Raw genomic sequence first — 18,748 nt, 5'->3', positions numbered from 1 at the left:
TTCCATGGCCTCCGAAACTGTGATAGGCAGTGAAGAGTGAAATCAAAAATTTACACCCTTAGAAATCCTGAAGGCGGTGATTGGTTTTTGGGGCACCGTACGCAGCTAGGCTCCCAAAAAGTCCCACACATGTGGTATCCCCGTACTCAGGAGAAGCAGCTAAATGTATTTTGGGGTGCAATTCCACATATGCCCATGGCCTGTGTGAGCAATATATCATTTAGTGACAACTTTTTTTTTTTTTTGTCATTCAATCACTTGGGACAAAAAAATTTAATATTCAATGGGCTCAACATGCCTCTCAGCAATTTCCTTGGGGTGTCTACTTTCCAAAATGGGGTCATTTGGGGGGTTTTGTACTGCCCTGCCATTTTAGCACCTCAAGAAATGACATAGGCAGTCATAAACTAAAAGCTGTGTAAATTCCAGAAAATGTACCCTAGCTCTATAACTTTTGCGCAAACCAATAAATATACGCTTATTGACATTTTTTTTTACCAAAGACATGTGGCCGAATACATTTTGGCCTAAATGTATGACTAAAATTGAGTTTATTGGATTTTTTTTTAGAGCAAAAAGTAGGAAATATCACTTTTTTTCAAAATTTTCGGTCTTTTTCCGTTTTTATAGCGCAAAAAATAAAAACCGCAGAGGTGATCAAATACCATCAAAAGAAAGCTCTATTTGTGGGATGAAAAGGACGAAAATTTTGTTTGGGTACAGCATTGCATGACCGCGCAATTAGCAGTTAAAGCGACGCAGTGCCAAATTGGAAAAAGTCCTCTGGTCCTTAGGCAGCATAATGGTCCGGGGCTGAAGTGGTTAACTTAATGCATTCTCTACATTAACATTAATGTCCCACTTGTTTGACTCCCCCTTCCCCACTGTCCCGGAGGGAGCCTGCCTGTGTGCCCCCATAGCAAGTGACTTGCTATGGTGGCACACACGGAAGAGGAATGAATAGAGAGGTGGAATACCATTGCACATTGCAGGTAAGTACAACATGTTTGTTTTACAAAAGAAAATTACCTTTTACAATCACTTTAAGCTTCATTTTTAATTCAATAGTCTTTTTTTTTTTTTTTTTTTCTTGTTTATTTTACTTAAAGGCCACTCCATGCCCCAAAGAGCCAAACAAAGAAATGATCAATGATGGCGCATCATGGACAATCATTAGTACGGATAAAGCAGAATACACTTTCTATGAAGGCATGGGACCAGTCCATGCACCTGTGACTCCTGTACCTGTTGTGGAGAGCCTGCAGGTATTGTAGCCTATGTTTAGACTTCTGTTACGTGTGCTTAAATCAATAGTAAGGCCAACTTGTGGTGTTTTTTTTTTTTTTTTTTTTTTTTTTGTTTTTGTTTTTTTTCCCATCTTTTTTCCAAAACCGTGTATTATTCTGTCTGTCTGTTGTCTCTTAGACCCGGTTCACACAGGGGCAGCACGACTTACAGCGCGACTGCCTTAGGCGACCTGCACACGACTTCAGCGGCTGCTTGCAAAATGACTTCTGTACAGAAGTCAATGCAAGTCGCCCTGAAGTCGTCCCGAAGTAGTACAGGAACCTTTTTCTAAGTCAGAGCGACTTGAACTGTTCCTATTAGAACGGTTCCATAGTACAGAACGGAACGTGACTTGTCAGGCGGCTAAGTCACCTGACAAGTTGCCCCTGTGTGAACCGAGTCTTAGGGGGGAATCTTTTCTGTTGCAATAATTTGATGGAAAATTGAATGGGAATGGTACATAGACCTTGATTTGTTCGATCGAGATTTTAACTGTGTAGGCTGTTCTAAAGCAGTGCACATTAATGCCCCACAATGTGTAATAATAAGTGAAATTCCAGCCAGAACTTTTTGTATTTTATTTATTTATTTTTTTTTTTTTAGATGGAGTGGGATAGTTTAATTATAGAATGGGAGTGGGATAGTTTAGAAGCTGTCAGGGTTTTTTTGCTGTAGGTTTTCATGTTGGAAAGGTTTTCCTTCACCACCTGTTGCTTCACCAGGACAGAAAGTGATTGAAACTCTCCAAGGGGCACAGCTATAGTTGTAAACCGTGGGATAATCTAGCTTTAATGTGGGCTTCCAATGAGCAGTTCAGCTTACCCTTCAACCCCCATTCCAAGAATTAACTTGAAGCCTGTGTATATAGAATGTAATTGCATGCAACTGTATTTCAATTAGAATTTCCAATAGTTACAATGTGGATCATGCACTGCTGCTCAGGGGATTTTTAAAACATTGTACATGTAGCATATTTGTGTATGTAATGTCACAATTTATGCAATTTTTGGATAGAGCAGAGAAGGTTTCAGAACCTCTGTCATTTTATTTTTTGCTGTCTGTGTCCTGTTCTGGGGATTTGTTTATCTTGCGTCTTCGGAACAGGAGATGAAGTTAGAGGAAATCTGTTAAAAACTGAAGTAAAGTCCCCTTTTAGATGTCACCAGGACAAATGTCCCTATTGGAAGATCTCACTTCTATCTGTCTTTGTAGTAAATGTAAAATATTTATTTGTCACCATGACAAAGGGTGAATCACCCCAGTGGGGGGAACAGACAGCATTAAAAATCTGACAGGTTCTAATCCTTCCCTACTCTACTCTACACTACAATGCTTGGTAAGCAAATGGTAGAAGCACAAACCTACATATATTTTGCAATGTATGTGATTTGTAGAGTATTTGCTTAATGGTAAATCCCTATATTTTTAAATACTATTTATCTTAGGTTTTGAGTTTGAGTCCGCCTGTCGGTTTTTTAGTCAAACCCATTCGGACCATCCATTGCCCTCTATATGGCGGCAGGTGTCAAATGACGTGTTGACACCCGCCGACATCCGATCCTATCTGCTAAAAACAGACGGTCTGTTTCCATCCAACCTCCTATAGAGGAGAGCAGGCTGTGTCCGAATCGCACACAGACTTGTCATCCACCTGCTCAGCGGGGATCAGCGTAAAGATTCCCCTGCTGAGCAGGCATATTCGCTGGCGGAAAGTGCCAGTATGAAAGGGGCTTTAGAATAACCCAAATCACAAATTAACATGCATTATAAATGCACAAGAATGCACATACATTTTCATAAGCGGCTGTGAAAATGTGCGTTGCTACATGCACATTGGCGTGAAGGGGCCCAAATAGGTTTTACAGAATAATATTTAAAAGGAACCTGTCAATACAGAAATCTTGGGATTGCCATTGTTGATCCTACCCCCGTCAGACTTAAAGGAAATCTCTGGTCACAGCATACCCTTTCTTTTCCGACTGTGAAGTGTCTCGTTACTTCTTCTCTAGCTCTAAAAAAAAAAAGTTTGTTTGAAATATAACCTGCACACTATAAGGCAGACATTAGGGATGGAGAGTATGTGTTGAGAAAATATTTTATTTTTTTTCCCCAATAGCTGAATGGTGGTGGAGATGTAGCAATGTTGGAACTTACAGGGCAGAACTTCACTCCAAATTTGCGTGTTTGGTTTGGGGACGTGGAGGCAGAAACCATGTACAGGTATTTATATAATTTTAGGTATACTTCTATTTTGTCTCCTTTTTGTTTTGCTTCTAGTGTGTCACAGGAAAGTACAACATGCAGGTCTCTAGCTATGTGCTTGATAATTGGGCAACTTGCAGCCTCCAGCTGCTGTGGAAGCATAAGTTTGATATATAATTTTCATAATTTGTTACCCCTTGCCTTTTTGTTTAATAAAGCAAATCTTTTACATTAACATAATACAGTCATGTGCCTGTTTCTGCCTTTAAGTATTTTTCTTTTTATATAAATGTTTTGCTCTGAAGCTTCCATCTTCATTATTCTAAACCTGCATCAATTTATGACTTTTCCACCCAGGTGTGCAGAAAGCATGTTATGCGTTGTCCCTGACATTTCCGCTTTCCGAGAGGGCTGGAGATGGGTACGCCAGCCAGTGCAAGTGCCAGTTACATTGGTCCGGAATGATGGCATCATATATTCCACCAGCCTTACCTTCACCTACACCCCAGAGCCTGGTCCTCGGCCACATTGTAGCGCAGCAGGTGCCATTCTGCGAGCCAACTCTAGCCTCCTGGCCTCAAACGATTCCAGCACGAACAGCGAGGGAAGTTACACAAACGTCAGCACAAATTCCAGCAATGTCACATCATCCACTGCAGCAGTAGTGTCCTAACCACAAACTTTTGTATCTGGACTTCAGCTGACTTTTAGTTTTTACATGAAAGGACATGTATAATTTTTTTTTTTTTTCCTTTTTTTTTTTTTTTTGGCGGTTTCTTTTTAGGTTTTTCTTTTGTGCTTTTATGGGAAAAAGATCTTTCTCCATAATCGTTCGTATCACCTGAACCTTTTTGAACTGCAAGTGCCGAGCAAAATTTTAAGCCACAATAATGACATGGAATAAAAACATATACAATAGGTCTAATAACACCACTGTATATCTGTTTTAGCCATATTTTTTTAAGAAAAAAAATGGGCACAAATAGAAAATGTGGTTTTTGGGGGTGAAAAACTTCAGCAAACTAGACTGCATGAGCGTAACACAGATTTTATGGACCAACAGCCTTGTATAAGCTTTAGTAAAAGGTACATTCACCATACCTTTTTATATCACGGCATATAGTACACTTTTGTTACCAAATATTTGTTTTTCCTAAGGTATAATCGGGCTCTAACCTGATCATACTGGTGTATTTTAATCATACTCTTCCAGTTACAAAAAATGATATATATATATTTTTGGTCAATGGCTGGAATTTTTTTAAGAGAACTTTTCTTTTTTTATACATAAACTGATTTTGTTTTTAGTTCAGCATGTCAAACCTTGTAAAGGCCAACTTTTTTTTTTTTTTTGATTATATGAAGTCTGTGCAAAAGCTTTAAAAAATGCCTCTACCTTGCCTGCAATACAAACTGTGTATGTGGATAGTGCTCTCTATTAAGTCATTGTCTAGTATACCCAGTTTTTGTTAAGTGTAGTTGAGGAGCAGTGATCCTGTGCCTCTCCAGCTGGTATTAAGAGAACTCCTCCCAAATTGACGTTATTTTCTGTGGAGAGTGATCAGCGCCACTGATGTGTAAAGTCATAAAACAGTGCTGTAAAATATTTGCCACTGTGTAATACCTATGTTAAAGTGAACTCATGTCCAAAATTCTAACTGTTCCTAACAATATAAAAGTAAGCTTTAAAAAGAAAAACAAGCTATCACTAGCATCTAGCTGCAGGCACTATGGAACTATTCATTTTAAAGTTCACAACAGATACTGAGAAATCGGTTTACTATCTATGTAGGATAATCTTAGAATGAACACCTGCTGGTGGTTTACATTAGAAGGCTGGCACACTGTCAAATAGCTGTTGGCAAGTGTATACAAGGGGAGATGAGCTAAAACCTGGTACACATGGTAAGGGCTCGTTACACTTCAACATGCTTCTTGACGTGTTTTTGATGCTTTGGTGGTACTTTTTTGAAGCTTGGCGGATGCCCTGTGTGTGTGCTGATATCTCATACCTGCAATACCTACATAACAAAGCGAAGCTAAAGCTGAATAAAAGCCTCTCAAACACTTCAGGTGCTTCAAGCTTTGCCATAGACTTCTATGGAGGCTTTGAAGACACATTGAAGCACCACTAAAGCGACATGGGGTATAATTTTTGAAGCAAAGCAAACAAAACATGTGAACAGGACTGTAAGCTAAACATTATATTTAGTGACGGGCTCTAAATGCCATTCAGTGTTTTAAAAAAGCAAGTGTTAACAGGTCCTTACTCTTTTTTTCCATTCAGCCCAGCAGGCTGAACAAAAAAATTGAGGAGGTACTGTACGAAAGATGTGATGTTAGTACAGCAATCTCCCTGCTGAGCTATTGTGTTCTGACAGGGGACCCCCCTGTCAGAACACACTGGTCAGCACTCGCAGCCATTGGCTGAGAGCGCTGTTCAGATGTTGATCGGCTGCTGGTTTTCCAACATGCTCGTTCGACAGAAGCTGGTCGTGAGATCGGCTTCTGTCAGACAAGGACCTGTACACACAAAACGAATGTCGGCTGGTATTTACTGTACCTGGTGATTTCGGCCGATATTCTGCCTGTGTGTGCGGGGGCTTAAGATTTCTATTATGAACTTCAAGAGTGACTTTCTTCAAAGAGTCTACAGCTACAGAGGCCCATGATGGCTTGTTTTAAAGCTAATTTACTGCTTATTATGGATATAGAAATATTTGAATGCCCATGGCTTTGGACACATGTTTACTTAACTTACAACTGATCCTATCAAGAGCACTTGTTTGTACAACCTAGAGACAAATGTAGACAATGGGTTGGAGTTGATGGAGGAATACTATGTTTGCAGGGTTTCACAATAAAGCTACATAGGTTAACTTCACACATCAGATGCCATAATCGCACTCCCCACTAAATGAAAAAGTTTTGGTTGGTGTTCTTTAAACGACCACTGACATCTGTGATTTGGACAAGAGCAGATAGATTTAGTGTTCCGATACCAACTGAAGACCCACTGTTAGTCGTCACTGTTGTATGTAAATATATATGTATATGTTTTCTTACCTGTAGCCTCTTCATCGACAAGAGACCATAGCTGTTCTCTTCAATGAAGAAGCTAATGTATTTATAGAGACTATTTATGGTCCTAACGTAACCCAAAAAACAAAAAACAAAAAAAAAACCTTGCAAAATATACATGGCATTTAAACAATCATTTTCATATCCTGCAACTCCATGCATCAAATATGAATATTTTATTTAATTCTGTTTAAGTAAAGAAACAAAAATAGCATCATTTTTATGTTTGAGGTTCAGGTTTTTTAAATTTTGTACATATCTTCTATTACATGTAAGTTAAGTGTCTCATTACATTTTTTTTTCTTATTTGACTTGTCCGCTATGGCTTATGTTGCTGTTTTTTTGTTTTGTTTTTTAATGCCTTTTTGGCACTGGTCTTCATCTAGATACCTTATTTTGTTTTACACTGCTTAAAGTGTACCTGCCTCATGAGGCAGAAGGCAGAATATATTGGACTAAGCCAATGATCTTGCTCCTGTGATATTACTGGTTTATGTCGATGTAGACAACAGGTACTTTTCAAGTGGTACGCTTATTTTAAAGCTACCTATTCTGTTTAATTAAGAATCAAACCTTTTTGAGGATCTTTCACTTTTTTCTTTTTTTTAAATAGAATTTTAAATTATAAATTGTTTGCTTCAGAGCTATTGCCACTTTAGCTAAAAGGTTGTCTTTCAATGAGTCTTGCTTACAGGACACTTCTTCATTAATCTGTTCTGCATCAGTCTTCAATAAACTTTTTATCCCTCTAGCAAAGCCATCCCTACTATAAACCTCAAAGGGAATCTCTCATCAAGCTAAATACCTTTCTGAATACAAGCTACATTTTGTGTGTAGAACAGAGAAGCACCTGTTTGACATTACTGCAAACTAATTGACTCCCTTGTAAATGGTATACAAGTTTGCAAATCGGACAGTAGCAGCTACCACTAGAAATCTGTTTGGCTTAATGACAAATTGCCTTTCAAAATTGAAAGAAATTGGGACCGGGAAAACAGCTGGGTGATTTTCAGTGCATGCTGTGTTTTTGATTTGCATTGTGTTGCCTCTCACTTATAATGGCACCCCAAAGTGCATTTACTATAATAACAAACACCCATGCGCTGTAGCACAGCACACAGATGTAAATATTGTGTGCATTGTGAGGCACTGCATTGCCAAATATAGTGCACGTGCCTTGTCTTGTGCATTAAAGTGGTTGTAAAGGAACTTTTTTTTTTTTTTTTTAATCAGACTTGTCTAAACTTTCCTGCTCTGTGCAATAGAATTGTACATAGCTGCCTGACCCTCCTCTTCTCGGGTCCCTCGCCAACCCTTCTGACTCTTGCTGGTGCCCCCAATAAGAATCCAATTTCCACGGGGGCTCCCGAGCCCCACTGCTGCATCCATTGACACAGACAGTGGGACTCTGCCCTGCCTTCTACTACCGCCATCACCGGAGTTGTTTGATAGGAGCGGGAGCCAATGGCTCCCACTCCTATTAATCTGCCCAGGGAGGAGGGACAAAGCCAGGTGAGCCGCAGCAATCGTGCACAGCGCTGGATTGTATTGGGGTTCAGGTAAGTATAAGGGGGGTGAGTCTGTGACACAGGTTTTTTTACCTTAATGCATAGAATGTATTTGGGTAAAAAACCTTGAGGTTTTAGAACCACTTTAAGGGTTCATTCATAGTGAATGGGCTAACTTAATCCAATGCACATCAATGCACATAAACATGTGACCAAACCCTAAAGGAACTAATCTGGTAGGGGTTGGAGTTCATGCTACAAACCATCCTTTAGCCGGATGAGGGACTTTTTTAGATGCCGAAAATGAATGCCAAACAACTTGTTACATAAAATACATTGTAATCGTCAATACATAGCATTATACACACACACAAAAAAAAAAAATTAACTAATAGTTCTTGTATCCCCAGAACATTGGACATAGGAAAACATGTCAGTGCTAATTGCCTCATCGCCACCTAAGATAGCTATATGATACCAACAAAAACATTTCTTTCACCTATTTCAAATAAATTTTATGTAGCAAAGTTTCTATGCATGGTGGTCAATCGATCTCAAAGCGTTTCACTGATCACTTTAGGAGAACAAGAGTCAATATTGATATTTAAAGTGTTACTGAACCCACAACAGTAAAATCAGTCTATTAGCAGTGAAGCATGCTTGTTATACTCACTGTGGAACCTAAGGGGTTAATCCTCTGCATTGTGTAAAAAGGCTGCTTGATCCTGTCTTCTCTGATCATCCCCTTCTTCCACTAGCGCCAGAACACTCCGGTCAGCGTTCTCAGCCATTGGCTGGGAGCGCTGATCAGGAGCTGATTGGCAGATCTTTTTCTGTCATGCCCCTTTGGCTGAACCTACTCCAATATTCACGGGCCGGTATGTCGGCCACTATCTATTTAACCGGCAGATGCCATCCGACATTCGGTCCGTGTGTTCTAGGCTTAAGTAACCAGATTGCTGCACCAGTAGCTAACTTGGTGAAAGGTATAGTTTAAATCAGAGGAATGAACAGACACCTCCCTCCAGAGCAGAAATACAATCTGTATTCACAGGAATAAGTTACCCTATGTTTGTGTAACTATCCAGGTGCCAATATTTTTTCTATTTGGATCATATAGCTATGTTAGGTGGCAATGAGGCATTTAGCGTTGCCTTTTTTTTTCGATCTACATTGTTCTAGGGATATAAGGACTATTACTAGGTCATCAATCTTTTAACAAACATTTTTGTGTATATGCTATGTAACAATTTATGTGCAGTGTGTTTTTGGCACCTAAATGATTTGCAGACTTTACGTCATATAGGGATGTGGTGACCAGTAAATCCTAATGTATCGGAGCGTACACTGTGGCTTAACTTTGAGGGATGATAAAGGTAAAAAGGAAGATTGACTGAGATTTTAAAGCAGAACCACATTTTTTATTTAAATAGCTGTGTTAAAATAAAATAAAATACTGCAGTACTTGCCTCCTATGTAATGCTGTCCCCACAGATTTACTGCTCTGTGGTCAAGTGCTGGTCACTCTCTGGGTGGAATGACATCTAGCATCATTTAATCCTGTTTTTTTTTTTTTTTTTTTGTGAGGCCGGGCTGTCATGGGCACGCCACACCAGGTCAGCCTCGGCTTACAGTACAGAACTACAGAGTCTGCCTCTGAAATATCAAAAATTGTCAACACAGGGAGAAGAGGATCGAAGGTTGTTGCATAAATATGATATTTCTAAATTACAGATCCTCTTGAATGGCTACTAAAATTAAAATACACATTGGTTCAGTATGAAAAGTTATATTTAATATTCTGAATATTTCTTATGCAATATTGCACAATTCAGGAGTCTGCCAGAGCAGTCTTGGGAGCAAGATACATTTGAGCCATGGAATTTACTCTTCCATTGGCTACAATAGAAACGCAATTATGTACTAATTGTAATGATCTAGGTATTGGCAACATGGCTCCTGAGATTTTTGCAGCCCTGGCTTTGAGGTTAGACCTGCTTTAATATCTTCTGCATGCCTTGTATGTCTTCACACTTCCGACATTACTAGAGCAGATTTACATAGATTTGTGTTTTTCATATCTGGGAATATTATCATTGGCCTTTTTTGTTAGTATGTATTTTAGTTTTAGTGGTCATTCCATAACTTCCCATCCACTTTTGTGAATCCATTTCAGACATTGTCTATATGTGTAGGATATGGAGATCATATCCAGAGGATCTGTCTGCAGCATATTCCTGTGATATCACATTGGGGCGTGTGTGGCTGCCATTACTTGACTACTTGTTCTGTCAGTGCTAGTTGCCTGGCTGTCATGCCAATCCTCTGACTTCTAAACAACTATACAAGTAGAGTTCTGACATTGCTCTGATTTTTTTTTTTTTTTTTTTTTTTTTTTTTTTTTTTTTGATCTGCATACCTGTTTAGATCAGTGGGTCATTATAATATCCAGACAACTAGTTTTTTCAGAAGAAAGTTCATAATAGCAGCCTATGCTTTTCGCTCGGGAAAGGTTTATTTTAAGCCTCTTGCTGTTCCACTTGCTGGGTGATGTACTGCATCAATAGCCATTTTGCTGAAATTACCTAATATGTATTGCACAATGCCAAAGTGTTATGGGCATTAACTAAATTTAAGCACTTAAAATATTCTTATTCCCAATCTTCACACGTTGTACTCCTGTTATTTATGCATGCGCTCATATCTCTATTTCTAATATGTTACCACAGCAGCTCTCTGACACATCATCTTTGTGTCACTAAACCCAGTTAACCTTCATTAAGTGGTTCAGCAGGATTATTTTCTTTGTACATTAGGCAGGCTTAGGCTTCCAGATTTTAAGAGATGTGATTATGCCTTGCTATCCATTGCTTGGCAGATTATGCTGGAAATTGTGGGGCAGCCAGTTGCTGATTTCAGAGGTAGACTCTAAATATAAGGAAGTAACAGAAAAACAACCAGCCTTTTAAAATTGTGTCTGCATTATCTGAATCCACCACTAAGAATTATATTTTATCTTTCATAAATACGTGTGTTGTTTGTTTTTTTTTTTTTCTTTTTTTTTTTGAATTTTACATAATCGTCAATTAAATTGATAAAAAAAAACGTTAGTACTCAGAGCCTATGTGTCTTCGTATTTAGTGTATTCACCATTTTACCTTAGATGCTACTTGTATTCTGCCATAGATGCTGTGTATGTTTTTCTTGATAGATATTATTCACTAGAGCATTCCAGAGAGGGATAAATGTTACAGTATGCTTTTTCTTTTCAAGCATTCCCAGATATGTGCAGTAGAGTTAATGATTTAACAACTATGGAAAGAAAGTTATATAGGACTGGCAAAGCTTTGATGAACATTTACAATTTCAACCCTGTTGAAACATGAATCCTGTTCTACACAACCTTAAAGGATACAATTCCTCATTCTTTTTTGCTCCCTTTTCCTAGCACTTTTTAGTCTAAGGTTACACTTGTATGTTCTTTGCTGTACTGCATGCCTGGTCCTCCACAGCCTCTGACTGACATCTTCACAGTGGTACTGATATGTGGCAATTGAAAGATTGCCGTAGATTCATTTTCTGTTGAAGTGAAAGGAGGCTATGGCTCACCTATGCAAGTAATGCCCTGAAACATTTTGCTAGAATACACATGGTGCCAGATGGGCTACATAAGGAAGGGCTTAGAGTGTCTGTCTTTTTTGAAAGTGCAAAAGGAGGATATGAAAAACAAAACTTAACTGCACTAAAAGTGGACTTGTGCTTCCAGCAAGAGGGAATGACCAACCTCTGTGGAACCGACTGGTGCTTCTGTTTGGTCATTGTTGATTCTGTGTAAGAACAGCCATAGACAGAGTGAATTCCTTTCTGACCGGGAAATCCCTCCCGCCGAGCCATTATGTTTTCCCAGCGGGAGAAGCTGTCCCCATTGGGAGAACACAGTGATTACTGCTAGGGGCTATAACAGCCGCTTGAAATAATTGCATGTAAAATCTAGCAGACTGGTTGTACCCAAGTTGATCGATCAACTTGTTGGGTGCATTCAGCCTGCCCATACATGGTTTGAATCTCAACCGGTTCATTTGAACTATGGCGGCTTAAGTCACCAACTCTAGATGGGTTCAATCATACCCACACCTGCATATTTCTAACACCAAGTGAAATTTCAGTATATAGATGGTGAGAACTTTTTCTGTGGATTAAGGCTTCTGTCTTGCAAAGGCTGCAGCCTGCCAGTCACTGAAATGGCCCCAATTTAAACTAAGATAGGTTGTTGTTTTTACTCTGTCTTTTAACAAAGTCTGCTTGATAATTGGGTCTTCAAATGCTATTGTCACTCTAGGCCTGCCTGGTCTTGCTTTGGATGAAAACCGAATTGGTTTGTGAAAAATCCAGCCTGCAGCGAATTACTCCCTTGGACATATTCAGTTTAGCTGCAGTTTGGCACTGGAATAGTTTTTTAAGTGCCCAGGAGAACAATTCAGCTTCAAACAGAATCACTAAGCTCTTTTTCAAATGGTTAAGAACATCTGGAAAATGTTTCAGTAGTTCTTTTCAAGCAGTAGCAAACGTAACACTTAAGGAATAACACATTTAGATACCTTCCGGTATTAACTCTTAAAATCCACTCATACTGTGTTTGGTCAGCACTTGGTACCATTTATATTGTGCCTATACAAATAAAAGTAGGTCAATGCAAGGTATTCAGGTAGTAATGTATGTTACAGGCCCATAGATTATCTTCCTAAACATAATCCCCAGGTGGATGCAACATTTCTTGCAACATGATTTTACTTGGTCTCCTAACAACAAACATTAAAACAGTTGAATCATATAGTTGCAGGATAGGAATTTAGAATTGTAAGCAAAAAAAGATAAAATACACTTCTTGAAGGTGGACTCAGATATGTGGACCCTACTGCATATGATATAGTATCTTAATCCAGACAGCTGTGTGATCCATATGCTTCTATTCAGTTTGGAGCAGCTGTTTGGCGTTTCAGTTCAGTGACTCATAACTGTAACCTATCTTGTCTTACAACGTATTGTCTTGTTTTCAAGTAATATTTTCTTAAGGTCAAATCGTGAAGAAAAAAAATCACTTATTTGTAGTGTGGGCTGAAGGCGATTGGGTCACTGTGTAAATTATGCTTGCACCTGTTGCCCCTGTTTGTTGATCTCATGAAGTTAAGTGCCTCTGTCCATTACCTCCACTGTCTGTTCATTCTATGGCTTTTGGACCATGTCGCCCTTGTTTTGACATTCCAAAAAGCACAGCAGATGGAGCAGTAAGGAATGGCAGGTGGTTGCTAGACTATATTCATGATAAGGGGATTTGGGGTAAGTATAAATGGTAGTCACTCTAAATCTAAAACAAACTGAAAGGCTTTTTTTGAACTGTTGGTGTTTGGAATTTGTAGAATAGTTCTGGTTTACTGATCTTGTGCCAAGTCTGATATTGTTGTTTGTATCTTGTTCCCTTTTTAGCTGCCCACTGGGCAGTTGAAGAGTACACATTGCCATAGAGCATGTTTGGACACCCTGTCGCGCTCTTGTATTTTACAAACCTTCGTGTGCTGGAAAGAAATTGGTTGCCTACTTTATGTATAAATGCCAGCAGTGTTTGCTACTTGTGTGTAGCTTTAACCTTATTATTCACCTTTCAGTTAAGACCAAATCATTTGAGAAGAAGCATAATTAATTGGTCATTCTTATGACTGAGCCTGTACCTTTTGCTAGACTACATAGCATCATGTGCCTTCCAGGTGTGCTTCTTTATAACATTAACCAGCAAAAATATCCCTTACCCCTAATGCTTCCTTCATTTACATCACTGGTATTACTGTGCAGTTCATAGCAACATTTAACCCAGAATGGTTTTTCATTTCTCTAAATTGTATCACCGCAATCTGCATATAATTCTCCACATTTTGGTAATGAGATCTTTCTGTTGGTGTTCCTAATTCCATGCCCTTCCACAGCTACTGTTAAATGCATGTGCTTTATACCACTAAGGAGAGGCTGGTTGGTGAAGGTTGCAGAGTTAAAGCAGAGCTCCAGCCCCCCCCCCCCCCCCTTCAAAAATTAAAAGTCAGCAGCTACAAATACTGTAGCTGCTGACTTTTAATATTAGGGCACTTACCTGTCCAGGGATCCCACGATTTTGGCGCCCCAGCCGATTTTTCAATCGGCTCTTGGGGGCTGCCGCTGCCGCCATTTGACGTAAGCGAAGCCAGCAGTGAAGCTTTGCGGCTTCTCTACTGCTCAAAGCTCGCTGCACTTTTTAAATGGCTCAGTGGCATGAGGAAGTTGGGACGAGTACCTGTCAAAAAAACAGGCACCTGCTCCCCCCCGAAAGGTGCCAAATGTGGGGGGGGGAGCAAACAAGCGGAGCTTCCCCTTTTGGGTGGAGCACCGCTTGACGCTGGAATCAAAGGTAGTCTAAGCAGCTAGTGTGTGTGATTCAGCATACTGGCAATTACCCAAATCTCAGCATTGGGTGAATTCAGCCTTTGATAAACTTCTGAGTCTCCCTTCCTCCATTCATATATGTATAGCCTGGCCAAAACACTACCCTACACATTTATTGCTATTAAAAAAAAAATAAATAAATGGGAAAAATTCCTGGCAGAAGTTAAAAAAAAAAAAAAAAAAATCATCTTATTGCCTTTTCTACTGTCTTGTATTTTTATATGCTCTTTGTATAGAAATGGAAGCGTTTTCTTCTCATGCTTTTAGAAACACTGCTTTGCCTCATCTGTCTGTGACCAAGAAATTAATCCATTGTGGCCTTATTTCTTGTTTTTTTGTTTTTTTTTTTAAATTCCTCTTGATGTGAATAGTTTACTGGAATTCATGTTTTGGAGTCTGAGGACTTGCTGCACCCAGAATGTTAATGAGTTATAGTATTGTCATACCCTTGTGGGGAGGGATTTGTATCTGTTACCTGCCCAAATTCAGCTCTGCAATTTGCTTGTGTACTTTAATTAATTGAAAATATGTATTAAAATTACCAAAGGTGTACTTTTTTTTTTTTTTTTTTTTTTCCCCCCCAACTATTAAATTGTGTAAACATGGATAAATGGAGGGATAGACCAGCATAGAAGATCAATGTTAACTGTACATATCAAGCGCATTTTGATTGCATCACCAGCAAAACTTTACCCATATTTTCACCCAAACACTACAAGGCATTGTATATTGTTGTGCCTATTGACAGACTTTCATGATGCTGTATCTCTAGCGCTGTCTTCCATAGTTTTAGTGTCCTCAGTCTGGAGAAGTATAGCTTGTGTTCCATGTTAAGTGTGTTCAGGCAACTTAACTATCATTAGTCTGCTGCACTGTATCCACGTGTGGAGTTTTCTGTGTTGAATCTGTGAATTTTTATGCTTAGCAGCTAACATTTTTTTTCTACTAGCTGAACAGATGGACATTTCTATCTTGCCATGGTTTCCACCGCTGCTGCTGGACTTAAGGTGTTAAACGTACTTATAATACGCCTTTCTTTTAAAAACCTTTACTAATTGTTTGCTATTGAACTGCCAGATATTTACATGTGTACGTTTTTGCCAATTTTACACCAGCGCCATGGATCTTATTTGTTACTGCTGGTTTGCCTAAAATAGGGCTGCAGAATCCAGATGTATTAACATGAGCAGTTGTATTGTGCTAGCTTGGTAAAGGTTATACCAAATAATTCTGCGAATGCTTGTTAGAGATGGCAGGTTTCAATTGAATACGTGTGTGTGACTTATGTTATGTGTGGAACAAATCAAAATACCTTTATGTGCCAGATATTATTTTTCATTGTGACTTTCAAGTAGGGTTGATTCTGGAAGGATGTAGCCTCTCTACTTAGTGGAACACTAGCCATTCCGCTAGTTTCTAATGAGCATGCCTAGCACATATGGTGGCTGCCTCTGCTATAAAGTGGTCGCAGGTACCTTTTTATAAATAGCGGCTTTTTTTTTTTTTTTAACCTCCAGTATGAGGCACCACTAGCACGCAGAAGGCTTTAAAAGGACTCTTATTTCGATTCTTACCTGTTTGTTTAGAAGGCTATCCATTGCCATCAGAGAGTAGTCAAAGTCACATTGTTATCCTGGCACAGGAAAAGTTTGTATGGCTTTGCTGTGATTGCCCTGTGGCATAAGTGTTTAAGAGCGCTGTTAAAATCTTAGACTTTACAGCCAGGCAAGAATCTTCATGACTGATCCCTTTTAAGAATGAAATGCACCTGAAATTTAATTTTGGACGGGGCAGTAATAAAGGCATCATTATTTGGAATTCTATATACCTACCAAGCCCTGCTTTGAAGATCCACCATTGTGATGTTCCTGTATTAACTCCCTCCCCTGTTGCTTGAAGTGAGATGGATCAACACTTAACTATCAGGTAAAAGTAAGAAGGGTGGCAATGGATGGATTGTGCTGGGATTTTTCCTGTGGTGCTGAGGAGATAAGTATGACATCAAGTGCTTTCATTTCTCTCCAGCCATCATGCAAACTGTTGGGAGGTGTAGTCCTTTATTTAAGGAGTCAGTCAACCAAAGTCTAAATTCAAGTATTAGTTGCTTGAGAGTTGAATGACCCACTAGCGCCTTATATTTATATTAGGATCTCAGCTGTGCACACCCACCACAACCTTTACAAAATAGTCCTGCTCTTCCTGAATTTCCTTGTATATTAAAAATTCAGCAAGATGTGGGGGTGCTGAGATGTTGAGTTCTTGTCACCGAAGTTCGTAAGAAAAATAAAAAACCTAGATATTTAAATTTAACTCCTGAACATCAACTAGAAAATAAATTGTATGGTTTGAATGGACTGACTCTTTAAATTTATTAGTTGGGGTTGCTGGGTAACCCTTTTAGAACGGAATATGTTTTACTTTTATTTTTTTTTCCCTTCTATAAAATTGCTACTATTTTAGTGATTCTTTTGGATCGGTAGTCTGCTGTTATGGTTCTTATATGTATGTCTTGTAAAGAAGCCAGCTTTGTTTTCAGTCCTCAAAGGTTGTGTTGTTCTGTGCACCTGGTTTCTTAGCAATAAAATAGAGTTCGGCAACCTTATTACTTTTTTTTTTTTTTTTTTCATGAGTATCTGCTCGGTTAAATTTACATCAAGCGAAAACTTCCTGCAACTTGGGCAGTCTCAATAAAAAAGTGAAATGCAAACCATTTTAAGAGTGTTATTTTGTATGCTTTCTTTGATTTTTGCTGTTTCATAAAGCACAACCTATAGAACAGAATGACTAACAGTTGTTAAAAGCTTGCCATCATTAGTCTTGCATAACATAAGCCAGATCTTTAATCTGGATTCAAGGTGCACTCTATCTCCTCTAAGCCTTCATAGAAAGGTTACATTTTTATACCATTGTGTCTAATCCTGTAACTGTGTTTTATTTGTGTATATATTTTTTGACAATTTTACACATTAAATTTTGTTAATGCTCTATTTCCACATATGAGTGTGTCCTATTCCTTTGTATGAAGGATGCTTCTGTTAATACTGTGTTCTTTGAAGGTTAATTTAAAATAAAAAAATGGTTTACAGTTCATGTTGCTTCATGTTCGCAGTTGGTTTAAGGACAAGCAACTTTTGTATTTAGAATGACCACATATGCACCATATCATTTCAGAGATTCAGTGTCCCTTTCTGTGAAAGCACTTGTATAGGTTTGCTATTAAATTTTAGACTTCTACAACTTTCCAAAAGTAAATATTCTGCCTTATAAGAAGACACAAGTGCCTACTGTGGGCTTTATTAAACCCTCACATATACCCAGTGACGTAAACAGCCTCAGATGATACACAGAGATGAAACCAATAGGTTTTACTTTTATCTGCAGTCAAATTGTGTTAAAAATTTCCTCATCTGTCAGGAGCGGGGGGGGGGGGGGGAGCGGGGCGGTCGGAGAGACTGCAGTTACAGTGTGAAAGCTGATTGGAGGAGAAGGAACACACCCCCTTCACACACAGCAGGATGGTGTTCTGAATAGACCAGCTCCATTCTGAGCTCCCTCCCAACTCAAATTTTATCTAATGTGTCTGGAAATCCTCCCAGAAGTGACTCATGCTGATAATAGAGGAATGGAGCATCAGAATGAAACGATACTTGGAGAGAGATAAGTAAACACTACAGATATATGTGTTTTGTTCAGATTCCATGACTGAGGTTTAAAACCACTTTAAAGTCCAACTCCGGCCAATTCCCCCCTCCCCCCTCAAATACAGTGGGGCTTTGCCCTCACTGCATGGGTCAGCTGCTTGTTTTTTTGTAGGGGTGAGCCCAAAGTTTATACTAGCCTAAACCACGGATCCTCTGGAAGACCACGCTCCCCCACAGTCCAGCGGTGGTTTGCTCCTGTCTATGGAGCATGCTGATGTCAGGAACAGTCCATTTTCAAAACTGGTGGAGCTTGGGGGTAATGTGCAGGGAGGATTGGCGGGTCAGGTAAGTATATCTCTGCTGCCCACTCCCTAGAACAAAACGAGCAGTTGTGCAGTGCAGGCACAGCCCCACTGCAAAGGGCGAAAAAAATGCTTTTAAAAAAATAGCCTATTCCCAGTAAATATTATTCTGTGCGTTTCTCTGATTCAGCTTCACTTTTGACCGTGCCACACAAGCAATCCTGTTTCCATTAACTTGTCACCTGTGACTGGATTTGCT

At 39.2% G+C, this 18,748-nt stretch overlaps 1 protein-coding gene across 2 annotated transcripts in view; it reads left to right on the top strand.

Moving 5' to 3' along the window:
* The window catches only part of RBPJ (recombination signal binding protein for immunoglobulin kappa J region), a 165,918-nt gene extending 148,377 nt beyond the window's left edge, over positions 1–17,541 (top strand). For both annotated transcript variants that reach the window (XM_073609116.1, XM_073609125.1), the window contains exons 9-11: positions 1,110–1,265; positions 3,404–3,507; positions 3,847–17,541. In XM_073609116.1, coding sequence (XP_073465217.1) covers positions 1,110–1,265; positions 3,404–3,507; positions 3,847–4,162 — 576 coding nt within the window. In that variant the 3' untranslated portion in view covers positions 4,163–17,541. The remainder of the gene's footprint in view (positions 1–1,109; positions 1,266–3,403; positions 3,508–3,846) is intronic.
* The last annotated feature ends 1,207 nt before the right edge of the window (positions 17,542–18,748 follow it).

Source organism: Aquarana catesbeiana, linkage group LG01 (assembly GCF_042186555.1).
Source record: "Aquarana catesbeiana isolate 2022-GZ linkage group LG01, ASM4218655v1, whole genome shotgun sequence".
Lineage (NCBI taxonomy): Eukaryota > Metazoa > Chordata > Amphibia > Anura > Ranidae > Aquarana > Aquarana catesbeiana.
Note: the sequence above shows the minus strand (reverse complement) of the source record. Positions and strands in the feature narration are given on the sequence as shown.